This window comes from Aplidium turbinatum, chromosome 18, assembly GCF_918807975.1.
Source record: "Aplidium turbinatum chromosome 18, kaAplTurb1.1, whole genome shotgun sequence".
NCBI lineage: Eukaryota > Metazoa > Chordata > Ascidiacea > Aplousobranchia > Polyclinidae > Aplidium > Aplidium turbinatum.
In genome coordinates, this window is record NC_137489.1 from 3,903,331 (window position 1) to 3,929,219 (window position 25,889).

Consider the following 25,889-nt stretch of genomic DNA (forward strand, 5'->3'; position numbering starts at 1 on the left):
ATTTTGGGATGATGACGTCATGAAACGTCACACAGGTTGGAATGGACCATTATAAAGGAGGAAGTACGGGGTGGAAATGCACTGAAAAACACCTGAAGGAAATTGTCTCCCATTTATTCATTTGTTGTTCAATTTCAACAAATTTGCTATCGTTGAAAAGCACAAGCATAGATCTAACCAACTAAGTTAATACCAAGTCCCAAAATAGTACTAGCTTCATCTGGTGACCACCTAAACTTGACCAAATTCAAGCCATTATCAAAAGTTTAGTTTAAATCATAAAAACATTAAACGACAGCCAATTAAAAGAACATGTTACTGTGTTACTAACCTTAACTCAGTGCATTTATACCTCAGTCCGGTACAGGTTTATAATTATTGATATTAGGTTAGCCTACTGGTTGATGCAGCCCCCCCATGTTTTGAGACCACGAGCCGCCACTGGAAAACACCTTAAAGTAGGGCTTAAACTATCATAAGTAGCGAATAAGCAAATCGTATTTTATATTAGGCTACAGGCGCTCATTGTTATTTGTTAACTTGTGAGTTAGGCTATAACTGATGAATGAAGGGAAAAAATCTTACAGGTAAAATTTTCTGTGGTAAAATACTTGCAGTAAAAATAGGGCGGATTAGCAAAGTAACTTAGTGAGGAAATTAAACAACAAAAGCGATTTTTCATCATGTCCTTTTTTGAAAAATTCTAAGGCATTCAGCTTAAAACGATGAAAACCTGATATTTTGGTTAAAAGTAGCCTACTTATAAATAAAAAAAATTATTCACTTTGTACGCATTTCTTGTGATACAAAATGGTGACCGCCTGACCGTTCCACAGTAAGTATCTCACCAGGGAAGTTTCTCAATTCCGGGAGGGCTAAACCGCCTTCAAGTAAATATCTTTATAGAAAGTAGAAAAACGATGAAACGTAGGCCGTGGCCATCCTGCACTATCCAAGTGGTAGTAGTTTATGGCTGTTTTAATGTAGAAATCCAATATAATATTAAGCAAGACTAAATGTCTTATTTCAAAGTTACTGATGATGCCGACAAGAGCGCTCGAAGAAGAGTTTGTGATGGAGATATCCAAGTAAAATATAAGAAATCAAGGAATCATGAGCGACTGCAGATGCAGAGAATCTTTGCAAATAAGCAATAAATTGTCCCAAAGCAATAGCTTATCATATTTACAAATTGCATACAATTCTGTAAACTTTGTTTAATAAATTCTTTCAATCTTTCTGCAAAATTCGTTTTTTTTTAAATCAAAAGGTTGTAACGAGTTATCTGCATGAGCTCCAAATAGGCTATAGATCTAACTCAATGTGAAATCGTATCAGTTATAAAGCTTTAGTCTTTTTTGTTGTTGCACTCTGCGCACCTTCCTTTGCTTCCTCCGTTGATGGTAAGTGTTTCAGTGAGTTTGCCACAATATTTGCAAAACTTTTTCTCAATCCGTTTAATCAAGAATGCTTCTGCTCCGTGTTCTGGACTGAATCCAATGCAAAACTCCACTCTTAGTCGTTTTTCTGCATGTCGTACTCCGTAAAGATCATACAGTTTTGGAACAAAGTAAATTTCGACTCGATTTCCAAATTTTTTAACCCAAGGTACATCGACATTAATAATTCCATTCAAGGGGCTTGAAGATTTCACTACTGTTCCTGTGCAAACGTGTAGTTTGTTCACTCCTTCAGGGTCTTTCCAAAATCGTTAATCTTTTTCCCAAATACCTAATTTGTTACTACTGACAAGCTTTCTAACAGTGAGGTTTTGATGTTTTGCAAGCCATTCAAACTTCCAGTGAGATGCAAAATTGCGAAACCTCTGGGTCTGCATTCGCTTCTTGAGATCGATAGCTCTACTGTTGTAAAGTGCGCTCTGGTATTGCCCAGGACCAAAAATCGACAGAACAAAATTAACAACATACGCATAAAAGGTTGCAAGGCCATCTTCATTCTTTCGGACCCATTCGTCAATATATTGTAAAACTTTATTTAAAGTGTATGTGTCATCAGTTAAGTCATGACGAATTGCCTCAAGCCATTCCCTCATGTCCACAGACACAAAAATGTACTTTGAAGGGCTTGAGAAAGCTCCATGACATGCTCTCTCGTAGAGATGAATAATTTCTTCAATGTCTTTTTTTCTCAGTGACATTATCGATGGAGAGGAAGTGCTTACTGCCATGTCTGCTGTAATTCATCTTCAAACTGGCAATTTGGCTTCTGCAAAGAGGTATGTTAGCCTCTCCTTCAGTTTTATTCCATAGATTCATGTTGCCTCTAATATTGCCAAAGCACGTATTGAATGTTTCTATACTTACTCCATAATCATATATTCTTCTCAACTCAATGTCAAGAGTTTGCTGTCGACATTCAGCCAAAAGTTGGTCACAAACCGAATGAGCTTCGCGAACAAGTTCAGAAATTTCTTCTTGTTGTTTTCCAAGCTTGTTAAAAAACGCTCTTTTACAACCATCTTGGAATTTTTTGTTACCGTGTTCAGCAATCAACAGCCGAGCACGCACTTCGCCAATGTATCCAAAGCTTAAATTACGAGTAGCTTAGCGTCGGCCAGAAGAAAAATGCTGAACTGCTTTTTTCATAACATAAAGACACACTAACGGTAGCCTACAAAATTTCACTTCTTTTAAACTACTTTAGCTTTAAGGTGAAAGCACAGCCTGTGCTATTCAGAAACTCTTAGAAAGTCGTTTTGACTACCGTAGTATAGAGAAGATTGCTATTTGTCTATAACTCAGTGACTGTAATATACTTCTTACAATATTACATAGACGTCAATGAAGTAATAGTCAACATCACTAATTTGAAAACGCGCAAACAAATTTATATTAATCATCAACTAAGAATAGGCCGACATCTTTCAGCAAGACCATTTTCACACAGATCTGAATGTATTTGTATCGTGGAAATGATTGCTGTGCAAACCCAATAAAAGAAAATATGTCAAAATTTTTAAATAAAATTAGAGGTTTCTGGTATGGCAGTCAGGACAAAATGGTAAAAAAGAGTGTTGTGTACTTTGCAATAAAAAGTTTTATTTAATTTATAAGGATAAACTCCATGTCTAGCGAGACTATTATATTTTAACAGAGCGAGTAGCTTCTGCTGAGTCTTATCACTGGTGTTAAAATAAAAAATAACTGAATGAAAGAAGACTTAAACTAGTTTAGTAGCAGAAACTATTTATAAACGGAGAAAAGCAGCAAAACTAAGTATTATTTTTTTACCGGAGCAGATGTTTCAGTCATAGCTATTAATTTTGACTTTACTTCTTGACACGATTTAAAACTTTTGAAAGGAGTTTATAGCAAACGTAAAATATTCCATGTATGTAGCAAAGTGTTAGAACATCAGAGGATGTTTTTCAAACTCTTCCATCTTTTTGTATCTTGTTCTAGACTGTTTCTATAGGCAGCTGAGTGCAGGAAGAAGGGTCACCAATTGACACTAGCCATAATTTTTCCAAGCTCTGCTGCCGAGAAACATTTTATTGACAAGAAAAGACTGTCTGATTAGTTAGCGTAGTGGTAACACCGACATGATAAGCCAAACGCAATGCTCGCTATGTGCTGGTGGCTGCTCAACTAACAGGAAAAACTACTTCTTTCAGAATTTTTTTCCTATTAATTGCAATGACAGTTACGCCTAGTTTCCTTATGATTTTGCATACTATAATCTTGAAGATTATGCTTTGCTGGTTCAACTATCGGAGTGTGCGCTTAAACAACGCATTTCAAGGACAACTGTCCGTTCAGCAGAAGCTAGTAGAGTGAGTAATTCACAGGCAACAAGCGGAACTTTACTCTTTCAATCTCGGTGACGGAATTCCAAAGCAGAGGTTCAGAGGGTTCAAAAGCGAATTGAAAAGATTAAACTCTCTAAAGCTTTCTCTTCTGAAGATAAAGATTGCCACAATCAATCAAATTACAATTTTTTTAATACTTATTTTTTCAAACTGCAAATGTCAATAGGAAAAGTTGAGTTGTATACTTTTCTTAACAACTTGAAAAAGTTATTAAATAAAAATTGACATGAAGGATCGAAGAGTTGCTTATCTTGCCAGTGCAATCTTTCTATTGAGTTTTTCTTCCAACCTTGGTCTCGCCGAACAAGGTAAGTAACATACTGTATATGTACGCCATTACGCTAAGTAAAATATGAAATAAAAAGCTATGATAAGAAATCTATTGAGTGACTCGCTGCTAGGCGGATACAAATATGGCGGTCGTCTTTAGAGATCGTCGGTTCGACACAGCTCATGAGCATGCAGTTGTGTCTTGGGCAGAACACTTAAAGGCATGCTTGAAGGTGGTCACAAAGATTGGCTTCCTTGCCTTGTTTTTGTATATTAGGCTAGGATATAAATGTTGATTGCTGGATGGTTTCAAGGTTATTTAGTATTGGCAATGTTGTGAAAGTTTTTCAATCTTGCAGGTGATCTATGGATATCTTCCCAAATCACTCCAATTATCCTTAATAGCACGGAGATTAAATCTTTCTCATCTCCTCCCATTCCCGAAATTGGGACAGTGTCTCAGATTTGGCAAATCCATGCCTTAAACAATATGGTGGGTATTTGACAAAAACCCTACTGAATGATTGAGATTGGGTGTTGTCATAGCAACGTTTTAGTTTTTAAATAAAGTTGATTAGACGAAATCTAAGAGTTTATTACATTTGACCAAATTGAGGCTATATGTTGTATTTTAGCAGTAAGGTTAAAAAAAATTATTTAACGCTTATTACTGCAGTCAATGGTGAAACTCCACAAACGGAAGAATATGGACAAATTAAATGCAATTAACTGACAACGTTTGAACCGAAGCAAACACCAAACTTATAAAACTTGATATTGACTGATTGACTGCGTGTTGCTTTATGCGCATGAGCATCGGAGTGTCAGCAATGCATAAATTTCCATCGGAAGACATTCAGGATGAATTAGAACCACTTGGCTGGGTAAAGCAGTTATCTCAAGTCGTGCGATTGTTCTAAAAGTTACATTTAAACGCGGGTTGTTTTATTGAAGAATTTGTTGACGAAGACAAACTTGTAAGTCGCAATTCAAACTTGCAAGACCAAATTTACGACGTGTTTGAACAACACTACGCTACTGGCCCCATTTATATCTCTCTTCCCTCGTACGTACATTTTAAAACGCTGTACAAAATAATATTACAACAGTATAGTAGGCTATCACCCGCGTTGCTTTGTGGTATCATTACTTTGTGGTATCATTACTTTGTGGTATCATTACTTTGTGGTATCATTTCTTTGTGGTATCATTTCTTTGTGGTATCAAGAATGACAGACAACAGATGGGCCAAGATAACCACAGAATGGACACAAAGATCTGCAAGAAGAACTAGAGGGAGACCAAAAAGAAGATGGCGAGATGACATAGAGAAAAAGATTGGAATCACCTGGATGAGAACAGCAAAAGACAGAATAGTGTGGAAACATATGTGGAGGCCATCTGCCAGCAGTGGCATGACCGGCTGATGATGATGATGATGGTCAATATAATTAGAATCAACATAACTACTAACTAGCCTACTGTACTGACACCATACGGAAATTCATACCTGTCATTTATAAACTCTTAACGTTGACGCATATCCAGCAGTAATGACATGGGAGTTGAATGGTAGTTTTTTACCCGGGCCCAAGGTGATTTTACGAGTTTAAAACTTTGCAAAGAGCGTTTTTATGAAAAAACAACTTATCTTTGCTTTGATAATTTTAATTTATTTGCCTTCTCAGATTTTTCTTTTTTTTGAAAGGCGTCTTTATTTAAGAGGCGTCTTAATTTGGAGACCCGGGATCCCATTTGTACTGGGCCCAAATATTCCTCTCAACGGCTCTGCATATTCTTTCAGTATGTTCACTAAATGAATGGCATATTTAAATGAACACAACATATAGTCCACATCAAGCAAAATACATGGTATAAAAAAGGATATTAACCAGAATATTATTTAGCAAAATCTGCTTTTGACAGCTGCTGGGCCCAGTCTCATGCTTTTAATGTGTAACATTGTCTTGGCAACATATTTCATCAAAGCAAATATTTGTAAAAGTAAAACAAGTTGGCTTAAGCTGGGCTTGGGCATTAATAAGTGATTGCTTCAATGTGTGCCGTCAGAAACTCAGAATATTCTTTTCACAAAACGAAATTAAAGTATCCAGACAGGGACTTCTCCACGTTTTGTTTGCATTTGTCAAAGTACTAACTGCGTTATTGGATAACCGAGTGATGGACTGACAAACCTTGCGTGCAACGCAATGAAACATCCCAGACAACAAAATCTATCATTTTTTACATTGCTTTAACGTCTGCAGACGTTGAATCAATGTAAAAATGACAGATTTTACTGTGATTAGCCATAATTCTCGTAACTAGGAGACATTGAAAGCATGTTTGAGAGAGTTTGAAATTCTTTTTAACTTTTACTTGTTTCCTTGAATGCTTCAGGTGAGACTTTTGGTGTGGTGGAGACAAAATATTTCAACAGCCTGTCAGAAATTTCTTTGTCATTCTTTTGTCTCATTTTTTTTGTGAACTGGACGCCCCTTCAAGTGTGCGATCAAAAAGATGAAGTTTCGTTACGCCAAGATAAATTTGTCTAAAATATCTATAACAAGGATTCTCCACAGCAGACAAAGTAAATTTACGTGCTAGGGAAACATTTGATCTATCAGAAAGTAAAAAAAAATGACAGACCACACAATAAAACTTGCCGTTTATTCGTTCAGAAAGTCAAGTGCTCAACCAACTGAGCTACCAGAATGGGGGGAGTGAAGTACTCATCACTTTGTCTGGCTGAGATAGGAATCCCTGATGTTTGCGGTGAAAGTAACATACAGTAACATCCAAGACAGCCACTTTACTGGATCTGGTCCAGATCTTTACCAAATCTGGACCAGATAAAGTGGCTGAGAGAGAGAGAGAGAGAGAGAGATATTGTTTATTTGCCTTTCTAATACGACTCAATATAAAGAAACACAATTACATACAAATCAAAATATGGCAATAGAAAGGTCTGGCAGCACCGAACAACCTTGCGGTTAACCAGTCAAGGTGCTGCCTGTCATCAGTCATCTTACATTGCAGCATCAGACATTATAACTGTATCAATAAAATATAATGATGGATGGAACAGTAGCTTCGAAATCGAATTGAATATATAAGGTTTTGTAGAATATTGAATCAAGACCAGCTGGGAAAACATGAGCATATAATGAATCATATCGTTTAAGAACACAAATACGAGGTTACATGAGATAAAATAATTTAACTGAACGATTTTAACGATTTAATAAGAACTTAACAAGGTAATTTTATAAAGTTTTTTAAACAAAGCAAGGTGATATGGGATAACTTCTTACAATGTCATGGGATAACTTCTTATCTTGGGGTAAGAAGTCCATTTTTAATCATAAAATACAAGAGGCTAGGTATAGGCCAAATTACAAAACCTGCTGGTCGACTGTTAATCGTTTAATGTTGTAATATCACTATAACCTTGGTGATAACTAAAGTGATGATCTTTGCAAAAATCATTTTGAAACTCTGGTAGCCTACTACTACGCTTACTTGTATGCAATTCATCTTGTAATGTTTTTGTGTTGACACAGTTAATTGGGGTGGACTTCGACTACTTTAACATCAGTTATACAGAAAATTGCGACGGTGGCTACTTGGAGATTTACAACGGCAATTCCAATTCCAGCGAATTGGTATTTTTAGTTAAAGTTTATTTTTATATAGTAGCCTACTAATAAACTATTTTTTTAAAACTTGCTTTTGTTGCATCTAGGACAGGGGTTCTTAACCAGGGGTGCACGCACCACTAAGGGGGGCGAGACCTGTGCCTAGGTGGTGCGGGGATGCTGAATTATCAAGGTTTGTTATAATATGACGTAAGAAGCAAAGTTATTTTACTAGGTTTCAACAAAAATTTCGAACTGTAGGCGACTATTACTTTTCAGCCAATAGGAGGGGGTGCGAGAACTGGTTGGTAATTTCAAGGTGGTGCCGACAAGGCAAAAGGTTAAGAATCACTGATCTAGGATAACAGCTTAACTTTTTGTTGTGTTTGTAGTGTTCACTAGGTTAAGAATTTTGCATGACATTGTGGGAACAAATACTTATTTTTTCCGCGTCTTGTCACATTGTTTGCGAACAATGCGGTTATCGTCATCTTTGGCGTTCATGTAATGTTTGCTTTCATTTGGGTCACTGACCCGTCTGGATGTTTGCTGAACTGTAACTTTCTTATAAGCGATAAATTTCAAATGCATGGTCACTGAAGAATACAAAGACACAAAGAACACCAATAAAGCCATCATTGAAGCTCGAAGCAAACTTTACAAAGTCAACATGAAAATAATAAAACTTTAGAAGAAGCAAACAGATAATTTAAAACTTTCTTGCCATTTTTAGTTTCTCGATCGGAAACTCTGCGGAGATGACGCCGATCGAAATTTTCTGTCAACAACCAGTGACTTGGTGTTTGTTTATTGGAATGACGCAACTGATCCTACTGAAGGGTTCAAGGTTACACTTTCCACAGACGGTTGGTGATCTCACATAAGTCAGAAATGTGTAAAAAGAAACGATTACGGGTATTAGTCGCTGTGAGACTTCCACTTTGAGACATTGATTTTACAATAATTTGGAAAAATATTTCGTCAAGAATTTTGCTTATTCTTTCATCGCTGCATTTTTAATGATATAAGCTGTCACAGCTAACCTACAAAAGGCTAGCATGTAATGAGTTCTATAGATTAGCAGTGGTGCAGAAACTTTTATTAAACTTTTATCACAATTTAGAGCTGATAATGCGCTCAGAATGCACCAAATCAAATGGAATTTTTCAAAATTTTCTGGGGGAGGCCTCCCAGACCCCTGCTGTCGGATTCGCCTTCGGCGAACACGCAGCGCCCCTATTTCTAGAACTCACCAGCCGCCACTGGGAGTAACAGTGGTGCAGGATACTCTACATGGCAATTTAGCATTCGCACTTAATAGCCTACTTTAAAACCTCCGAAGCATTTAATGCATTTGAGACGCCATGTGAAGCAATTAATCAACTTGTTTGTCTTTATTTTTATCAGATAAACGTGGAAAATAGTGCTGGAAACAATAATTTTCCTGATTAACACCCAAACATTTCAGAATGCAATCGTTAATAAGTTGGTTCATAATTTTTAGTGCAACAAAAGTTACCAATAAAAACTTTTTTTTATATAATAATTTACAAGATTGACTTATTTAAAAAACAAATTTGGATTGATTTCAGACTCCTGCCCAATTTCCAGCTCCCGATGTTGGAATGGGGAGTGCATCTCGCAATCCAAGCAATGCGATGGAGTGCGTGATTGTAATGACGATAGTGACGAAATTGAATGCGGTAAGCCAGTGGTTTTCAAACAGGGTTTGCGGAACCCTAAGGTTCCGCCAATAAGTCTAGGGGTTCCGCAAGTTTAGCCTACATTCAAATCCAAGAGTCCATCTTATTATTATATCCATATTGCTTAAATATAATCAAATATTGATTAAGTTTGCTACTATTAATAAATTTGCTACACTCACGTTCGCTGCGATCCCATATATTATTTTATATTTTATTATATTTTAATTGTAGGTTACATAAATAAATCTGAACATGAGTATTTTAATTTTATTTTATTAATCAAACGATTTTTTTGCATAATGCAATTAAATTATTGAACAGGGGTTCCTCGAGCTTTTGGAATGTTTTATTGGGTTCCGTTCCACCAAAAAGGTTGACAACCACTGCTGTAAGCAGTGCAGCGAAGCAAAAATACTTGCTTTCAATGACTGAATGATGTTGTTCACATTTAACTAATATTTCACCAACTTTTCCTGAATCGTGAGAAAAGATATTTTTTAACTCTCGGAGAACGCTTAATTTGACAAATTGTAGCCTAAATAGGCTACTTCTTAGAACTTGAATTCTGTTTTCGCTGAACGCTCGAAAAATTGAAGTTGTGCTTCTTCCCAAAGAACTCTACTGGCTAAACCTCAATAAGCCCATTTAGAAACCTTAAGAAAATTAAAGAAAACCAAACAAAAAAGCAGCTCAACCCTGAGCTCAACAAGCAATTATTCACTGGAGAGGCATGTTTCTTGTTAAATTTGTAGCCTACTAAACTACGTTTGTTTTATGTTGTTTAGTAGTTTTCCTTGATTTTCTTAATATTGTTACCGCTCGCCATCTTTGTCTTGTGATCACACTCCCGCATAATTTAGAAACTTGTTTCTGAAATTATCATGTCGGGTGATGTAGCAGGCAAGCTATTTTTTCAAGTTAAAAAATAAACAAATTTGCTTTACAGCGCACCAAGGGACTTCCTTTAGCCAATGTGGAAAACAAAGTTTTGCTCCTGACATTACCTTTGTAAGTGTTCAGATGTTTTTTCATCATGTGCGATGTCATTCGCATTATCTCAAGATTATTGTGATACTAAGTCGTTGCAAAGTCGTTGCAAAGTTGATTAGTGACGAGCTTGGTAGAAGTTGCTCAAAGCAATCCGTGTGGAAACAATTAGTTTTTAGGACAATCAATTTTTTTGTTTATATTAGTCCTACTTGTACGTCTACTCTAAACAAATCAACGGTAATACGCATCTCTCGCTTGGGTTCATTATGTTTGTTGTGTAACAATCCAATAAACAAATAAATCGCAATGCAGTAAATGTGTTTATCAGATAGCAACGAGTTACTCAAAATGTTTTAAAGGAGCCTCGACCCGGACCTCAATCTAGAATTGTTGGAGGTGAGGAAGTGGTAGAAGGGTCCTGGCCTTGGCAGGTATTGGTGTTGCCTTCTAACTTGCTTTGTGGAGGGTCTCTTATAAACGAAGAATGGGTCTTGACGGCTGCACATTGTGTTGATGGCATAGCAAGGTACGAAATGTCGCAAATTCACTAATATTGTTCAGCATTTCATTTGTGTGGAATAACTGAAAAAGGAAATACTCTTGTTGGTGTAAATTTTGCTAACTCTGTGGGCATGTATCACTCTTGAAGTTTTAATTGTTATTTTTTCTTGGAATTAGAGTGCCTATAGAATACCAATTTTTTATTTTAGATTTACAACTGACTTATAATATTAAGTGAACCCTTTGATTTTTATTCTTGTTATCAAACGCAGAATAGTTTAGGACCAACGTCACTACTTAATTATGACGTCTCCCATAGGTAAATAAATTAGTGCGTATCATATTTAAAATTATTCAAAGTACAATATTACACATTGCGCTTATTTTTTGTGTTACTTTCAGTTTTTAGCTTTATAACCGTGCCAATACTTCTGTTTATTTTTTTGTATGTTAACCTATGATAATAACTGTGATAAAAGACTATATGCTAGTTTTACAGCAATTTTATAAAAGTCAAAGCAGGAGTTAATGATATGAAGTCATTATCGAATCCTCCAGTCCAAACATCCACAGTTACTACTTCATATGTACATCCAGGATACATGTAAGTTGTGTTGCTTCATATATACATTGTATGCTGTAGGCCTACAGTACATTTTGGATACCACGTTGTTACATCCAGGCACAGCAGCCAATGGATTGTGTGTTCATCGAGCGTTGTGAGGTCCACATATCTGTCCTTTGGGTCGATATACAGACAGCTTATAGTGGAACTCTGTTGCTTGCATTCACAACACGCTACCTTAGTTCACTGTAGGCTAAATGAAGATTTTAGCTCAAAGGGATGCGAAACTACATCCGCTTTTGGCTTATCCGCCAGATCAGAAAGGCTACGTTTTCTGAAATTTACAAATTAATGTAGGCCTAAGTTATATGGGATACATAAAAGTAGTAGAATTTGATTTTAAGTAATGTAAGGTTCTTTGTTGAAAACAGCTTATGGCAAATCGTGAAAATTGTTAAATTGACCCTTTTAACGAGGCCGGAAAAGCAGAGCTGGTCAATTTGATCTCGGCCTAATGTCTTTAATTTTACAAAATAGGTTAGGCCTACTTAGAGGTTTTTTATAGCATTGTTAGGGGTATGCTTTCGACGTTGTGCAAATCATACAATATCAGAGAAATCAGTACATAATTAGCCTAAACCCTTTGATGAGTGCTCATGTAGAACAAGATTCAATAACATTACAAAAAGTTGTTGATGTGACCCGGCATGGGAACGAACCCATGTCTACTGATTTAGAGCTGGAAATGTTAACCACTAACCTAACGAATCACTTTGGTTACCTTCTCTCAGAAAACGTTTCAAACCTTTAGTTGTCTGACCACTTATGAAACTCATTTTTTACAGACACGGTAAACCGGAGTTGGGGAATGATATTGCCCTTTTGAAGTTGGACAAGAAAATGGTTTATAATGAGTACGTCAGGCCCATCTGCTTGCTTTCAAGTTCGGCCAATTTGCCTCAGGATGGGTCTACTTGCGTAGCAACAGGATGGGGAAAAACAGGTGAACTATTTGAAGCAGTCCAACTTCTTTAAAACTGTTTGGATTTATACAGTTTTTATCAACTCATTTGATATCAGTGCGTAGCAAAGCAAAGAGCTGCTCCCCTGCACGTCACTCGGAAGGCATCGGTCTAACAACGCTTAACTGTGAGAACATGTGGTTGTGTCTTTTGTCCATTACGTTTTCCATATTTGGTAATGATATGCTTGACAGTGGTTACCAAGATTGGCTTCCTTGCCTTCCTGTCAAGTTTAACATTTTAAACTTTTTAACTACAAAGCATAAGCTTGAATACGGAAAAAATTGAAGCTTTGGAAACAATTAAATCCGCTTCATTAGCTCAGTGCCCGACTCAAAATCAAGTGGCGCTGGTTCGGTTCTCGGGGTGTGCGCTTGAGCAACACATTTCAGGAGTGCTCTCAATTCAGCGGCTTTTGTCCTTCAGTTCGAGGATAAAGATTCAAAATTAAACAAATTCGGAAGATGAATGTAAACAAATGTGTGTGAGACTCCAGAAACAAGCATCGTCTGTGTCACAATTGTAGTAAAGTGACCACAAATTATCATACAGGTTACAACGACTTGTTTCGCTTTTTATATTTTACACAGTTACCTTTCCAACGCGTTAGCCTGCTGTATTGCGGGAGTATAAAAATCTATTCCTTTTCTGCTGACTCGAACCATAAAAAGAGCCTTGTTTTGGATGCGATCAAATAAGCTTTTATTTTCCACTCATGCATTCTCAGTTTGACTCCCGTCTCGAGATAGTTCTTGAAAAAGTACTGTTTACTTCTACCCAGGGTGTAATACTGTAAATTGGGTGGCCATAGTTGCTAAGAGAAAGGTTTCCAAAAAAAAAAAACAGGACTCCCTACTTACGTTAGTGCAACTACCGAGTGCTATGAGAACATTATCTTCTCCTTCGCCGAGGCTCAGTAAATGAGTATGAAACCGCATTTAGCTTTTACTGTTTTGCAATAACAAATTAATAAGTTAATGTTTTACTTTTCAGGAACAAACGCACCTACCTCACCTACGCTGCGACAAGTTAGACTGAAGCTACGAGGAAGGGATTTTTGTAGCCAGATATATCCCAAACTTTCCGGTCGTCTACAAATGCCTTACTCCGTGATCTGCGCAGGTGCCTGGCCTCCCAACAATGCTGACACTTGCAAAGTAAGATTCGTTCTCGCTTGAAAAATTCCAAACAAAAATCCTTTTTTTCCCTAACCCTAACCCTAACCATCAATAGTTAAAAAAAGGACTTGCTGGCTGAGATAAGACTTTCCGCTTTCCCAGTATACTGTATGCTGTCTTTTTTATGGTTTAGCAAGCCCACAGCTTTATGAAGGATTAGTCTACGTAATTTATGTGCAAAAAGATTTTCGTGGAATCAGTGGAGTGACACAGAAGATTCACAAAGACTATGTTCTGAAGACGCTTGTTCAACGCTCAAGCTGTGCGCTTAAGCTATGCCTTTCAGGCTTTCAAGGGCAGCTTTCCAGTAGCGTTGACGTGGGGAGTCCAGGGGGTACTTTTGAGACACGGGCCCTGGGTGATTTTTAGGGCCAGAAATCTTTCTAAGGGGGTCAGGAACTTGAAGAAACCAGCGCGTATTCTTTTTCTGAAATGTATTTTAATTTGGGGCCCGAGGAACTTGTTGATACTGAGCCCAAAATATTTCCCCAACGGCCCTTCAGCTTCTTATTTAGCTTTCTGTTAAGCTGTCTCGTTGTAAAGTGCTTAGTGCTAAGATCGCATATCAGTCAATGAAATATGATCGCAGGCTACCGTATATCAGCGTATATCTGTAATTGACACTGTTTTATGTGAAAGCACCATTGTTATTTAAATTTGCATAAAGGTTTAATATGAAAATGATTTCATTTGACATAAAGAAAACAAATCAATAGCTTTTTTTCCTTCGTCTGAGTTTTGATCACTTTTGATCATTTGACATAAAGAACCGTATTCAGTTGGAAGTATGTTTGAACCTGCGTGTACGTTCATTTATTAAGCTAAAATGTGTTTTCAGCTTGGTAGAATTAGAGTTAGTCACATGATTTAAAAGCAGCAAAATCATCTGATTTCTTAACATAGCCTATTATGATAGTAAAGTAAAGGTCCCATACTCAGGTACTGAGCTTTGGGGAATGAGAAGATAAGGTTCTCATTATACTAAGCCTTCGGCACTAAGGAGAGTAGGGTGGCCAGTTCTTTTCTCTCGGCCGCCTTTACTTCAGCAACTACGCCCACCCAATTTATTACACCCTGGGTAGAGGTGAGCGGTGTTTTTCAACAACCAGCTGAAGCCGGGATTCGAACCAGGATTGCATAATTGGAAAGCCAACGCCTTATCCGCTGCGCCATCCCACCCACCTGTTATGATAGTATAGCCTCCTTATAATGTAATTTAATCTTAGTTAAAAAAAATATTTTGCATGACTCTGTTTTGACTGAGCACTGAGCTTCCGTTGGTAAATGCAACATCTCATTTGAAGAATCATTTTGAATGGATTTGAAAAACTCAATTCAAAGAATTTATTTCACCAAGTTGCGTTTAGGGTGATTCCGGCGGCCCCTTAGTCTGCTTGATTGGAGAAACAACTTGGTATCAAGTCGGTGTGACGTCATACGGGGAACCAGATTGCGGTTCCTATCCTGGATTTTATGCCTCTGTGGGAAATCTCTTTCCGTGGATTGAATACAGTGAGTCTTACTTGTCTTACTTGTCATCAACATAACTGAGGAGCCAAGTATCTTTTAGAGAGGACTCTACTTCGTTGTTAGGGAGAGTTAATATCCAGTCTGCCATTTTCTCAACCCGAATAAACGTATCGTGCTTGATGTGACGTATTCTTGTTGAAATGCCACTGGTAACAAAGCATCACAAATTTTCGATAAATATCCAATTTTTTACTTCAACATAACTCCCATCATCACTCATTCAAGTGTCTTTTTCTAGTCTTGCCAACCTATGTGTTCTAGTGTGTGTGTGTGTGTGTGTGTGTGTGTGTGTGTGTGTGTGTGTGTGTGTGTGTGTGTGTGTGTGTGTGTGTTTGTGTGTGTGTGTGTGTGTGTGTACTGTATGCATTGTGTATGTATTTGTATGCCACACAATTACACAAATTTTGTAAGCGTGCCATGCAATTCTTGAAAATAAGAACTAAACCAGGTGTTCACAGCAAAAACAAATTTATGAAGCATTAGGCTACACAAAATGAACAATAATATTTTGTTCAGCCTAAGAAAAGTTGTAAAGCTGTCTGCAAATGTGTAACTAAAATGATCAAGAAACATAGAATTAAAATTTTTCAAGATTAGGCCTATATTCAATTTTTATCGCGTTTTCTTCCTTAAAAACATGCTAAAGTCATAAAAAGGATCAGGCACTATGGCACTTCCTCTATGGGCGATCACAAATCTAAAACCTCAACGAATCATTAAATGACACAAAACTCTAAAGTTTTTGCTCGAAGTCAGTCTTTATACCATCGACGACTAGCTATCTCCCCCACAGCATTACAATTTCATTGATAGATCTAACTCGCAATTTTTTACTGTTTTTATAATAAGTTTATTGAAAAAAAGGCAAAGAGTTATCAAAAAGCTTTTATTCTTCAAACAAGAAATGAGATTATGTTATCAACAAAATCGACGACAAAATCGACGATTATCAACAAAATCGACAAAATTGAGCCGGTTCTGCAACAAATAAATTGTAAAATGAAATTGTAATGCTGTGTGGGAGATAGTTAGTCGTCGATTGTATAAAGACTGACTTCGAGCAAAAACTTAAGAGTTTTGTGTCATTTTTCTTGCTTGAGAGCTGAAGCTGTGGTGCAAATATTTTCTAGAACTTTTTATTTTGATTTAAACTACTAATTTCAAAAACGTGATTTTTTTTCTTATTGATTTCATAATTTGTTGATAACATAATCTCATTTCTTGTTTGAAGAATAAAAGCTTTTTGATAACTCTTTGCCTTTTTTTCAATAAACTTATTATAAAAACAGTAAAAAATTGCGAGTTAGATCTATTTATGTTCCCGAGTTTATATAAAAGTATTATGTGAGAAAGCACAGACCGTTTCCAACATTTAATATTTTTCTTATAATGCTAGTTACAGAACTTGATCTAACAACGACACCTAGTTCTTCTCAAAGCTTAAGTAAGTAAACCTAACTAAATGTGACTCTTCTCTGTTTGTAAACTGCCATTAAAGTTTTACGTTTGCACATTGATTAAAAAAAATTGATTAAATCAACAATAACTCTTGTTATTTATTATTATTATTGTATTCAATTTAATATTAGGCTTAGGCTATATTTATTTATTTTTGTACTACACGGTGGTCCATTTACTCATTTTTATTGTGTATGCTTAGTTGTTCACACAAATGTGACCTTGTATTCCGTCATTTGCTAAACTAGTTGGCCAAGTTATCCATCTGATCTCTTTCTCACGAAAGTCAAATGCTTATGATTTCGGAAACTTCGGATTATCCTGCACAACAACAGTTTGTGGCATAGCTTACTTTTTAAGCCAAAAGAACATAGCTTACTTTGATGTTCAACCTACGCAATTTATTAAGCTTTAACCATAGACAGATACAAGCAACCACACAGCATTTAACATCATACATTAAACTGAACATAAACTATAAACTGCGAACGTTTTCGGTCATTCGCAGTGTATAGCTTTATGTTCACTCTTATGTATGATGTTAAATGCCGTGTGGTTACTTGGTTTTATCTGTCTACAGTGGCGCCGCCAGACCTTCAACAATGGGGGGGCAAAATATTGACAGTGCAAGACAGTAGTGTAGCCAAAAATTTTGAAAGGGGGAGTGTTGACGACAGCCGGCGGGCGCAGCCCGATGGTGTGTTCGCCAAAGGCGACACTTAGCGGCGGGGGGTCTGGGGGGCCTCCCCCAGAAAATTTTGAAAAATTACTTTCAGTTTGGTGCATGCTGAGAGCATTTTCAACAAAATTGTAGGTATGAATATTTCTGTAAAATGGTGCTGTCCGGTGGCATAGCAAAAGGATAAGATCATGTTTTCTTCGGCATTTTTCGGAAATAAAGCTAAGTCTCTATGTTTTCTTGTTGCAAATTCCAGATTGAGATATTTGAATGTTTGGTATTGGCAAAACTCGCTCTTTTAATACAGTTTCGTTTAAAATTAGGCAAACTTTGTTTTAGAGACATAGGTTGATTTCCTTTTTTTTGCGAGATTATTACAGTTTTATTATTTATCAATTTTCTCCTTGGTTGATTCAAAAAGCGATCTTATTCCGGTAAGTCACTAACTTTTATGCTCTGAAGTCAACCCAAAGTTTAGAAAATGTAACGTCATAGACGCCATACATCTTGATGAGTGTCAAACAAAAAGCTTTGAGACAATGAAGTTACTTCAGGCTATTTCTGATATATTCAAGTTTTGCATAACGAATAGCTGTTTAGATGTTAATCTAGATCGAACAAGCGATCTCAGCAGTTGCAGATGGCTTGCATCCTTGCACAGTTTGACGAGAAATTACATCATAGGCTAAAGCTTTTCTTGTAAACAATGTATTAACATCTGTAAATTCAATTTGAAAAGTTGAAACCCCCCTCCCTTGGCTACGCCACTGGTGCAAGACATGCAAGACAGTGGTATATTATTTAATTTCTCTTGTTTTCTACCAGGGCTGGAAAAAATGTTTAGCTTCCCGGGAATCTGTTTTTTAGAGAAAAAATTTCCCGCGGCTTACAATTACTATAATGAGAACCCTATATTTTACTGATTTCGGGGGGCTGACGTAAACCTTAAAAGTCATGTCGACATATTCTTGATGCCCTCCTTATCGAAAATTGTTCTTTGTAATACCGCTTTAAAAGAGGATTACGAGTTACGACTATGAACAAAAGAATAAATTTTAAACTTCATTTTGAATTGAAAAGACATGACGTAATGTCTTCCAACCTTAGTTATATATTTTTTCATTACGTAACGTCTTGTAGGAATAAATTGAAAATCAGTATGATCACTCAAAATGAAAGCAATGGGACTACGAATCCTCACTAAACCAATCAATCAATGGTCTTGTTGCACCGAAGATGACACCTTATATTTTACTGATCTCCAGAGCTGACGTAAACCTTAAGGCATAGATCTGTTGACTCAAAGCAAACCCTTTGAAGGTTGGGGGGGAGGGGGCTGTCAATTCAACTTTTTTGTGTCAACAGTTGTATCTCTAAAACCACTGAGGCTGCGACTACGAGATTTATTGACTTTTTCTAACTTTTATGTGCTTTTATCCACCTCTATTGAGCTGAAATTTTGAGCGAATAAAGGTTATAAATTGAAAGATATAAGGCATTTCTCAGCACATCCTCTGAAATATTTCATATTCTATTGTGAAACATTTTCCCACCAGCTGGATGAAAGTAATTAATTTGGCCCATGTCTCGTTAATCCTAACTGTTTCACAGCGTGAAGGGCATTGGCTGTATGTAATATATTGTAAAAAAAAATTAATCACAACATTACAATGCACGTTCTTCATTACTCTACCAAAAAATAATGTGTAAACTCACGCTACAAATTACACTCATAAGTGACCTCAACATTTCAACGTAGGCTATATGAGCAGTTCTAAAATTCACATAGTTTTAATTTTCGGATATGCTCAGCGTGAATAATTTTACAAAGTGAATCTCAAATTTTGAAACCTTGACAAAATAACAGAGATATCACTCCTAAAGCATAAGAAGAATCGACAGCCCCCCCCCAAACTGAGCAAGACTCCAGGAGCCCAACCTTCTAAGGGTTAAAAGTCATGTCGACTTATTCTTGATGCCCCCCTTATCGAAAATTGTTCTTTGTAGTACCGCTTTGAAGGTGGATTACGAGTTACGACTATGAACAAAAGAATAAATTTTAAACTTCAATTTGTATTGAAAATACATGACGTAATGTCTTCCAACCTTATCACATTTTTTTCATTACGTAATATTTACCACCACCAAACCACTTTTGACGATCGAATTTGTTAATTTATTATTCGGTAAAATGTTTAGATGATGTCACGTCATTACGCCGAATTGAGATATAATTTCATTTATGACGTCGTATGGATGAAAAACTTTTACAAGTTTTATACTCTGCTGAGATAAAAAGAGAAACATAATTAATGATAAATATTGGAGAAATTGAGTCTCCTTTTACAACTTAAGAATTGAACAACTCAAAACTGCTGAAACAAAACGTTTTGTTTAAGTGAAAGAGTCACTGCAAGCAACCAATGCCAAAATGCGCGCGGAAGAAGTCATGGGAGTGTGAGGTATCAAAAATTTAACAGGTTGTTATTTTTCTACATCAATGTGAGTATGTGACGTTAGTTAAAACTTTAAAAAGTCTATATCTTTGCTTCCGCAGAAAATCTTTTTATCTACTGTACAGTTTAGTCATCAAGGTTTTCCATACTTTTTTTTTAAAGAGAGAGCTTTTACTCCCCCCCCCCTCCTGCAACTTGAGTTGACTTACTTGAGGTTGGGATCCAAATATTAAAAAAAATATACTAATATGTATTAATAAAAAAAAAATTGAAAAGATGATGCCCAAAACATTGGGGAGGCAGCTGCCCCGCCTGCCCCCCCCCTGCCGGCGCCACTGTCTGTCTATGGTTAAAGAAAGCCACCTCGCTACCAAAATTGTATTATTAAGCTTTGTTAAAAAACACAAGATTAAACGTTTATGACAGGGATATTTAAACCTGCTAAATTGAACATTTTACTGACTGGTATACATCAGTAAGAGGCATTGTGTACACCACACAAACATAAACGAATTGAAACGATGATTATAATGCAGTGGTTCTCAACTGGAAGTCCGCGAAGCGTTTTCAGGGGTCTGTAAAAGTTTACGAATATGCAGCATGGTTGATAAATTACAACATTTAAAAATTGGTTAAGCAGTAAATACTATTAATACTACAAAAAGTGCTCAATGCCAAGCAAAAAGCCAAGCAGAGCAAATTATATCAAATATAGTTATCAATCTCTAAAACCTTTACAGCCTGTTTCCCCCTAAAAGGGGGATCATCAGAAGGACCTTATTCAAATAGAATTATATTTGAATAAAGACCTTCTGGTGATCCCCTTTATAGGGTGAAACAGGCTGTAGAGGTTTTAAAGCAGGGGTGGGGAACCTGCGGCCCGCGGGCCGAATGCGGCCCGCGTAACTGTTCCATGTGGCCCGCGTCAAAATTTCTTTACCCAAAATATATTGAAACAACAACTCAACCTCAAAAAAGAGTAGGCTCTGCAGTCTGCATTCTCGGTATATTGCGAATGGCCTTCTATGACTAGTTAATCCATCATAGAAGGCCATTTGTAACAACAATGTGTATGTCACAATGTGACCAGTTATTGTTAATCGGTCAGTTATGCCATTCATGAAAAGTGTTTTGCAGAGTAGCCTTCTGCTCAAATTTCAAAATTTTACGTTGTATAATGGCTTCTGGAAAGAAAAGAAAGATTGGTGATGAAGGCAGAATGTTCCAGAAAGATCGGACAAAATTTCGAAATTTTTAGTGGCCCGCGTGTGTTATTTCTCATTTTATGTGGCCCGCAATACTAAAAAGGTTCCCCACCCCTGTTTTAAAGAATAATAACTATATTTGATATAAAAATTGGTTAGGCTATGTTTTATTTGCGCATTAGACCTACAGTGATTCTCAAACCGTGTTTCGCGATGCCCTCGTGCGGTGTTTGAAATTTTAAAGGGCGTCACACAAATGTTCGGTTTCCTAACTAAAAAAATGATTATAAAAAAGTTAAATTATTTTATAAGGCTGTGCATGTTCAACTTCATTCCTTTGAGACATCGGATGGTCATTTTATTTTTGTTTGGATGCGAAACGTACATAACACAAAAACGTACAGTGTGCATCCAATGACAGAGTGCGAAAGACCGTAGCCCTAAAGGCGTAGGAGATTGTTTACATCGGATTGTTTACAGATTGTTTACTAATGCTTAATTTCACTTGATGCAAACGTTAATCAGCAGGCTATTGGCACACAGCTTTATTGTGACTGTGATGACAATAAAATATAGATTACAATTGAAAAAATAGAGAAATTCTTTGCAAATTCTATTAATTTTTGATAAAATTTACAGAAAAACATCAAATTAACATAGCCTATAGACTACTGGTTTTTGATGTTGTGTGCCAACATATAGCTCTCACAACATGACTTCGTAAATGTCACCAATAGTTATGAGTAGGTAAGCGACTAGCGAGTTCAGCAATTTCTTCTAAGTGTGTAGCTTCGAAAGTTATGAAGGATTTGTTTCCGTTAAGAGACACGATATACTCAAATTTCAGATAAAATTGTTTTACGGGTCCGCGACTGCTTCGTGGGCACCAAAAAGGAGTCCACGAAGACAAAAAGGTTGAGAACCACTGCTGTATAATGAATAAAACAATGCATTTCTTCTAACACGAATTTTGAATCACTTCTTGGAAATCTACGTTAAGCGTGTTGTTATACCGGTATGGCAAAACCAGGCTATAACCTGGTCTGCATCATTATTTACCTCGTTGTAGAGTAGACTGCATGTTGATACGCGACTGTTCGCTTTGATAAAAAAAAAATGTTCATACTTCTTCGTGATACGAATGGCACCAAGACAAAGAGAGATTTTAGATCCGATTTTTTCAATATCAGTGTTTATAAATCTCCCAAACGCTTCCTTTGATGAAAAAAAAAACGTTTTTGAGAAGCAAACCGGGTTTGGTTTTATATTTTTGCTTGGAAGTTCATCTTGGAAACGCTGTGCTTTGTGTTTGCAATTAGTGTCTTTATTTTTCAGTTTCGTCTTGGGCTTCTTTGTTGTTGGGATTGATGATGTCACTATGGTGTGCAGAAGTCTTCTAAAGCTTGAAATTATTTCTAACTTCTTGCTCCTCTATTGAAACTGCATTGTTTTCAAGGAAAAAGAAAACAAAAATAAAAACGAGTGTTGCTTCAAACATTAATAGCTGGTTAGCACACTCAGCCTAAACCACTGATCTGAGAACTGACCGTCTTCAAGTAGCCATGACCTCACCTAGATAGTATAGAGGTCTTCTGAACTCACTTGTCAAATTAAGAGCAGTGATTAAAACATGAAGTTATAAGTTATAATCTTTCCATTCAAATAATTAAAAAAAACTTTTACACTAATCCTTAACTATAGACAAACAAAACAATGCAACTTTAACGGGTTTAACATGTTATATTACAAAGAGATATAACATCATTAAAAAAAATCATCTCAAAAGTTTCCGACATGTAGCCTACGTGTGTCCTCATCAGGAATTACTTAAATCTGCAATAGCCTATACATAAAATGAAAATTATAAGATAAATCTGACTATGCACAATAACTGTAACGACATTCCGGACTGAAAAGCACAAACTGAACAAGTGATACAAGAATGATTACGAGTAAATTATTGTTGTATCGTAATCATTCTTGTATCATTTGTTCAGTTTGTGTTTTTCAGTCGGGAGTGTCGTTATAGTGCATAGTCAGATTTATCTTATAATTTTCATTTTATGTATATTGCAGATTTATGAAATTCCTGATGAGGACATCACTCACGTGTCGAAAACGTTTAAGTTGATTTTTAATTTTGTTATATCTCTTTGTAATAAAACATGTTAAACCCGCTAAAGTTACTTTTTTCTGTCTATAGTTCAACAAAGCAAACTCTCTACCAAGCCTTTATAATTTTTACCTTTACTGTAACGATAAGTCAAATGCAAATGATGTTATGTTTTCAAAATATTTCTATGTTTGTTTTTTTAATCTTCACGCTGGTGCAGACTCTGGCTTTGGTTTCATACATTAAACTGGCAATAGTTGATGCATTATTAATACCGAATAAAAATTAACAAAACTACAGTACACTATCTTTTATTGGTTTGATTAGGTCTAGGCTACATTTTGCAATGTTGCAAAGTTTTTGTAATAGCTATGCAACATCGATAAAAAATGTTTGTAGCCTAATTAAATAATGAATTGGTTCGTTAAATTTCAAAATTATGGAATCATTGCAATTTTTTTAATAATAACTTAGTAGCCTATGCTGCATGCACAATGGGCTATGTGTTTTACTTCAAATTTTTTTGTTATATTCACTTTCAAAATTATTGCTGTTGTATTGCAGGTTATGCTTTGATAAAATCGAAACATTGGCTTCAATAAGTTTTGTCCAAATGTAGACTAGGCTAGATATTGATTCTTGTTAGACTACTGATGTGTGTTTGGTGTCTTTGTGCTGCTTTTGATACTAATTTGAACTGAATGTAAATAAAATTATTCATTGTTATTGGAGTGATGACACATTTACAAAGTCTTATTGGTATTTGATTGTTCGCCTCGTTAACTCAGTAGTTAACCGTCCGACACGAGATCAGGGTTCGGCTCTAGGGGTGTACGCTTGAGTAGGCCTACCGCATTTTAGGACTTCTCACCATCCAGCGGCACCTAATGGATGGAATAATTCACAGAAAACAACACTTCAACACCTATCGGAAACTTCGACCTGACTATGTTTGTTTGTGCTCTCTCGCCGTGTCAATCCTTTGTACCCGTGCGCTGTTGATGCGAATAAAACAGTTGAACACTATACGGTGCAATACTGATGAGCCCAGCCTCATGGGCGAAACACGTGTCTATCGCTGTCTATTCGATGCTACAATCGGCTGCCCAGAAACTTATCGTTTATTGGAGGTCTTAATGGCTAGCGTGGAAGCTACACCGTTATAGTTAGCGAAGCGCAACTGCTGCTCGCTATACTAGTGAGTGATCAGCCTTGTGCTGATGGCCGGGAAGAACGCCCCTTCTTCACAAATTTGTTTTGTTTTATGTCGCCAGTTTTGTGGCTCAGACTGCTGTGTTGTATCGCAATTTTGCAATTGTGGTACGATATGATTGATCAAAATCAATTAGTTTTAACATAAAATCTCAGAAAACACTAAATTATTTGGTCAAGTTTTTGTTAGGTCAATAAGGTCATTTTTACATTTTAAAGTAAACTGTTTTGAGTTTTCAAGTCGATGAAAACTTGCTCTAGTTGTGAGGAATAGGCTAGGCTACATCAGATTTCGACAATCCTTTTTTATTCTAAGCACAAGCATGGTCGACTTTAGCGTTTACTCCTTTACCTAATGGTAACGACTAGAACATCACTGAATTGAACATCATTGAATTGAGTCCTGTCTTTGTCATGAGTTACCATGGGGGTGGGGGGGAGACAGGTTATACCTGGGACTGGTATATAAGTCCCCCCACCCCCCTTGGTAACTCATGACAAAGACAGGACTCAATTCAATTTTCTCTTTCGCCCTGGGCGTGTGATGTTCTAGTCTTTTCCTTACCTAATGTTTCTTTTTCAACAAACTCTCAGTTTTTAATAAATAATAACTACAGACAAAGCTTCTGTAGTCAATTTACTGCAAGGGTACATGAAAATGATTCATTAGAGTGACGAAAAAAATCATAATTTTGTATTTGTAACAGAAGTAATTCGCAAAAACTTTGAAGAAATAATTTCAAAGTTTATTTGTAGCAGGATAATTCCCATTTTCTTTTCCAGACTGTTGTAATCAATGTAACTCTGAGTTTATCCATGGGAGATGCTTTCAGAGCTTTTTTCAGTGTGATTAGTTCATTGCTTTACGGGAAAAAGTTGCTTGTTAGAGTTAGTTACGTGGCTTCAGTAACCGACCTTTTGCACTAGACATATTGGTTTGGACCAGCTATTTCTCAATTTATCCCAATGGCATTATTATTTTTAGATGGAGGCTACGAAGAACCCACAACTTGTCCACAGCAACAAATTCAAATATCGATGCCGCTATTTCAGACTGGTTGAGATACGCAAGAGATAGGGATGGTGGGCGTTTGAGAAGCCTCTTATGCCCTTTTCTGGACCGCTGTTATATTTAGCATGTTTTTTGTTTTTTGCTGTGATGGTTGAAAATAAAAACAAACTTAACTGCCATCTGTCCTACTTTTTGCTTGTATGAATGCCTTTTCTAGCAATGTTGTATCGAGTGGAATGCTAGTATGATAGGTGATAAGGTTTACTGCGAATTGAGGCCTCGATCCCACATCTTCGTGGTCATTATTATCAGCACAGATTAACTCGAAAAAGTGAGGTAACTACACGCCACCATGTGGTCAAAGTTAAGAGGCTTTTTCGGTTTGGTGAGGTCGTAATATCTACCTTTTGTCAAAGCAAAACGTGAGCGTTTGGTCGTGGATTAGCAAATGGATGGCCAAATCGTTTTCGACACAGAAGAGATGATTGTAAATTGCGTCATTGATTCCATGTCGACCCAACGAAA

At 36.5% G+C, this 25,889-nt stretch overlaps 1 protein-coding gene across 2 annotated transcripts; it reads left to right on the top strand.

Moving 5' to 3' along the window:
- The first annotated feature begins 4,000 nt into the window (after positions 1-4,000).
- Positions 4,001-25,470, top strand: LOC145787148 (prostasin-like). 2 transcript variants are annotated; one of them, XM_082598877.1, is made up of 13 exons: positions 4,001-4,137; positions 4,459-4,592; positions 7,663-7,764; positions 8,471-8,603; positions 9,330-9,440; positions 10,390-10,451; positions 10,793-10,959; positions 11,434-11,538; positions 12,345-12,502; positions 13,515-13,678; positions 15,067-15,211; positions 16,626-16,673; positions 25,338-25,470. In XM_082598877.1, the coding sequence occupies exons 1-13, from the start codon at positions 4,056-4,058 to the stop codon at positions 25,412-25,414; spliced, it is 1,488 nt and encodes a 495-aa protein (XP_082455003.1). In that variant the 5' UTR covers positions 4,001-4,055; the 3' UTR covers positions 25,415-25,470. The 2 variants fall into 2 exon arrangements, with proteins under 2 accessions (XP_082455003.1, XP_082455004.1); XM_082598878.1 differs by lacking the exon at positions 25,338-25,470 and adding an exon at positions 22,363-23,866.
- The last annotated feature ends 419 nt before the right edge of the window (positions 25,471-25,889 follow it).

Excerpts from the sequence above, each read along its gene's own strand:
- LOC145787148 (XM_082598877.1), top strand. The coding sequence starts at position 4,056 with ATGAAGGATCGAAGAGTTGCTTATCTTGCCAGTGCAATCTTTCTATTG. Across the intron at positions 10,452-10,792 it reads TTGCTCCTGACATTACCTTT|GAGCCTCGACCCGGACCTCA; the intron begins GTAAGTGTTCAG and ends AATGTTTTAAAG. Across the intron at positions 16,674-25,337 it reads TAGTTCTTCTCAAAGCTTAA|ATGGAGGCTACGAAGAACCC; the intron begins GTAAGTAAACCT and ends TATTATTTTTAG.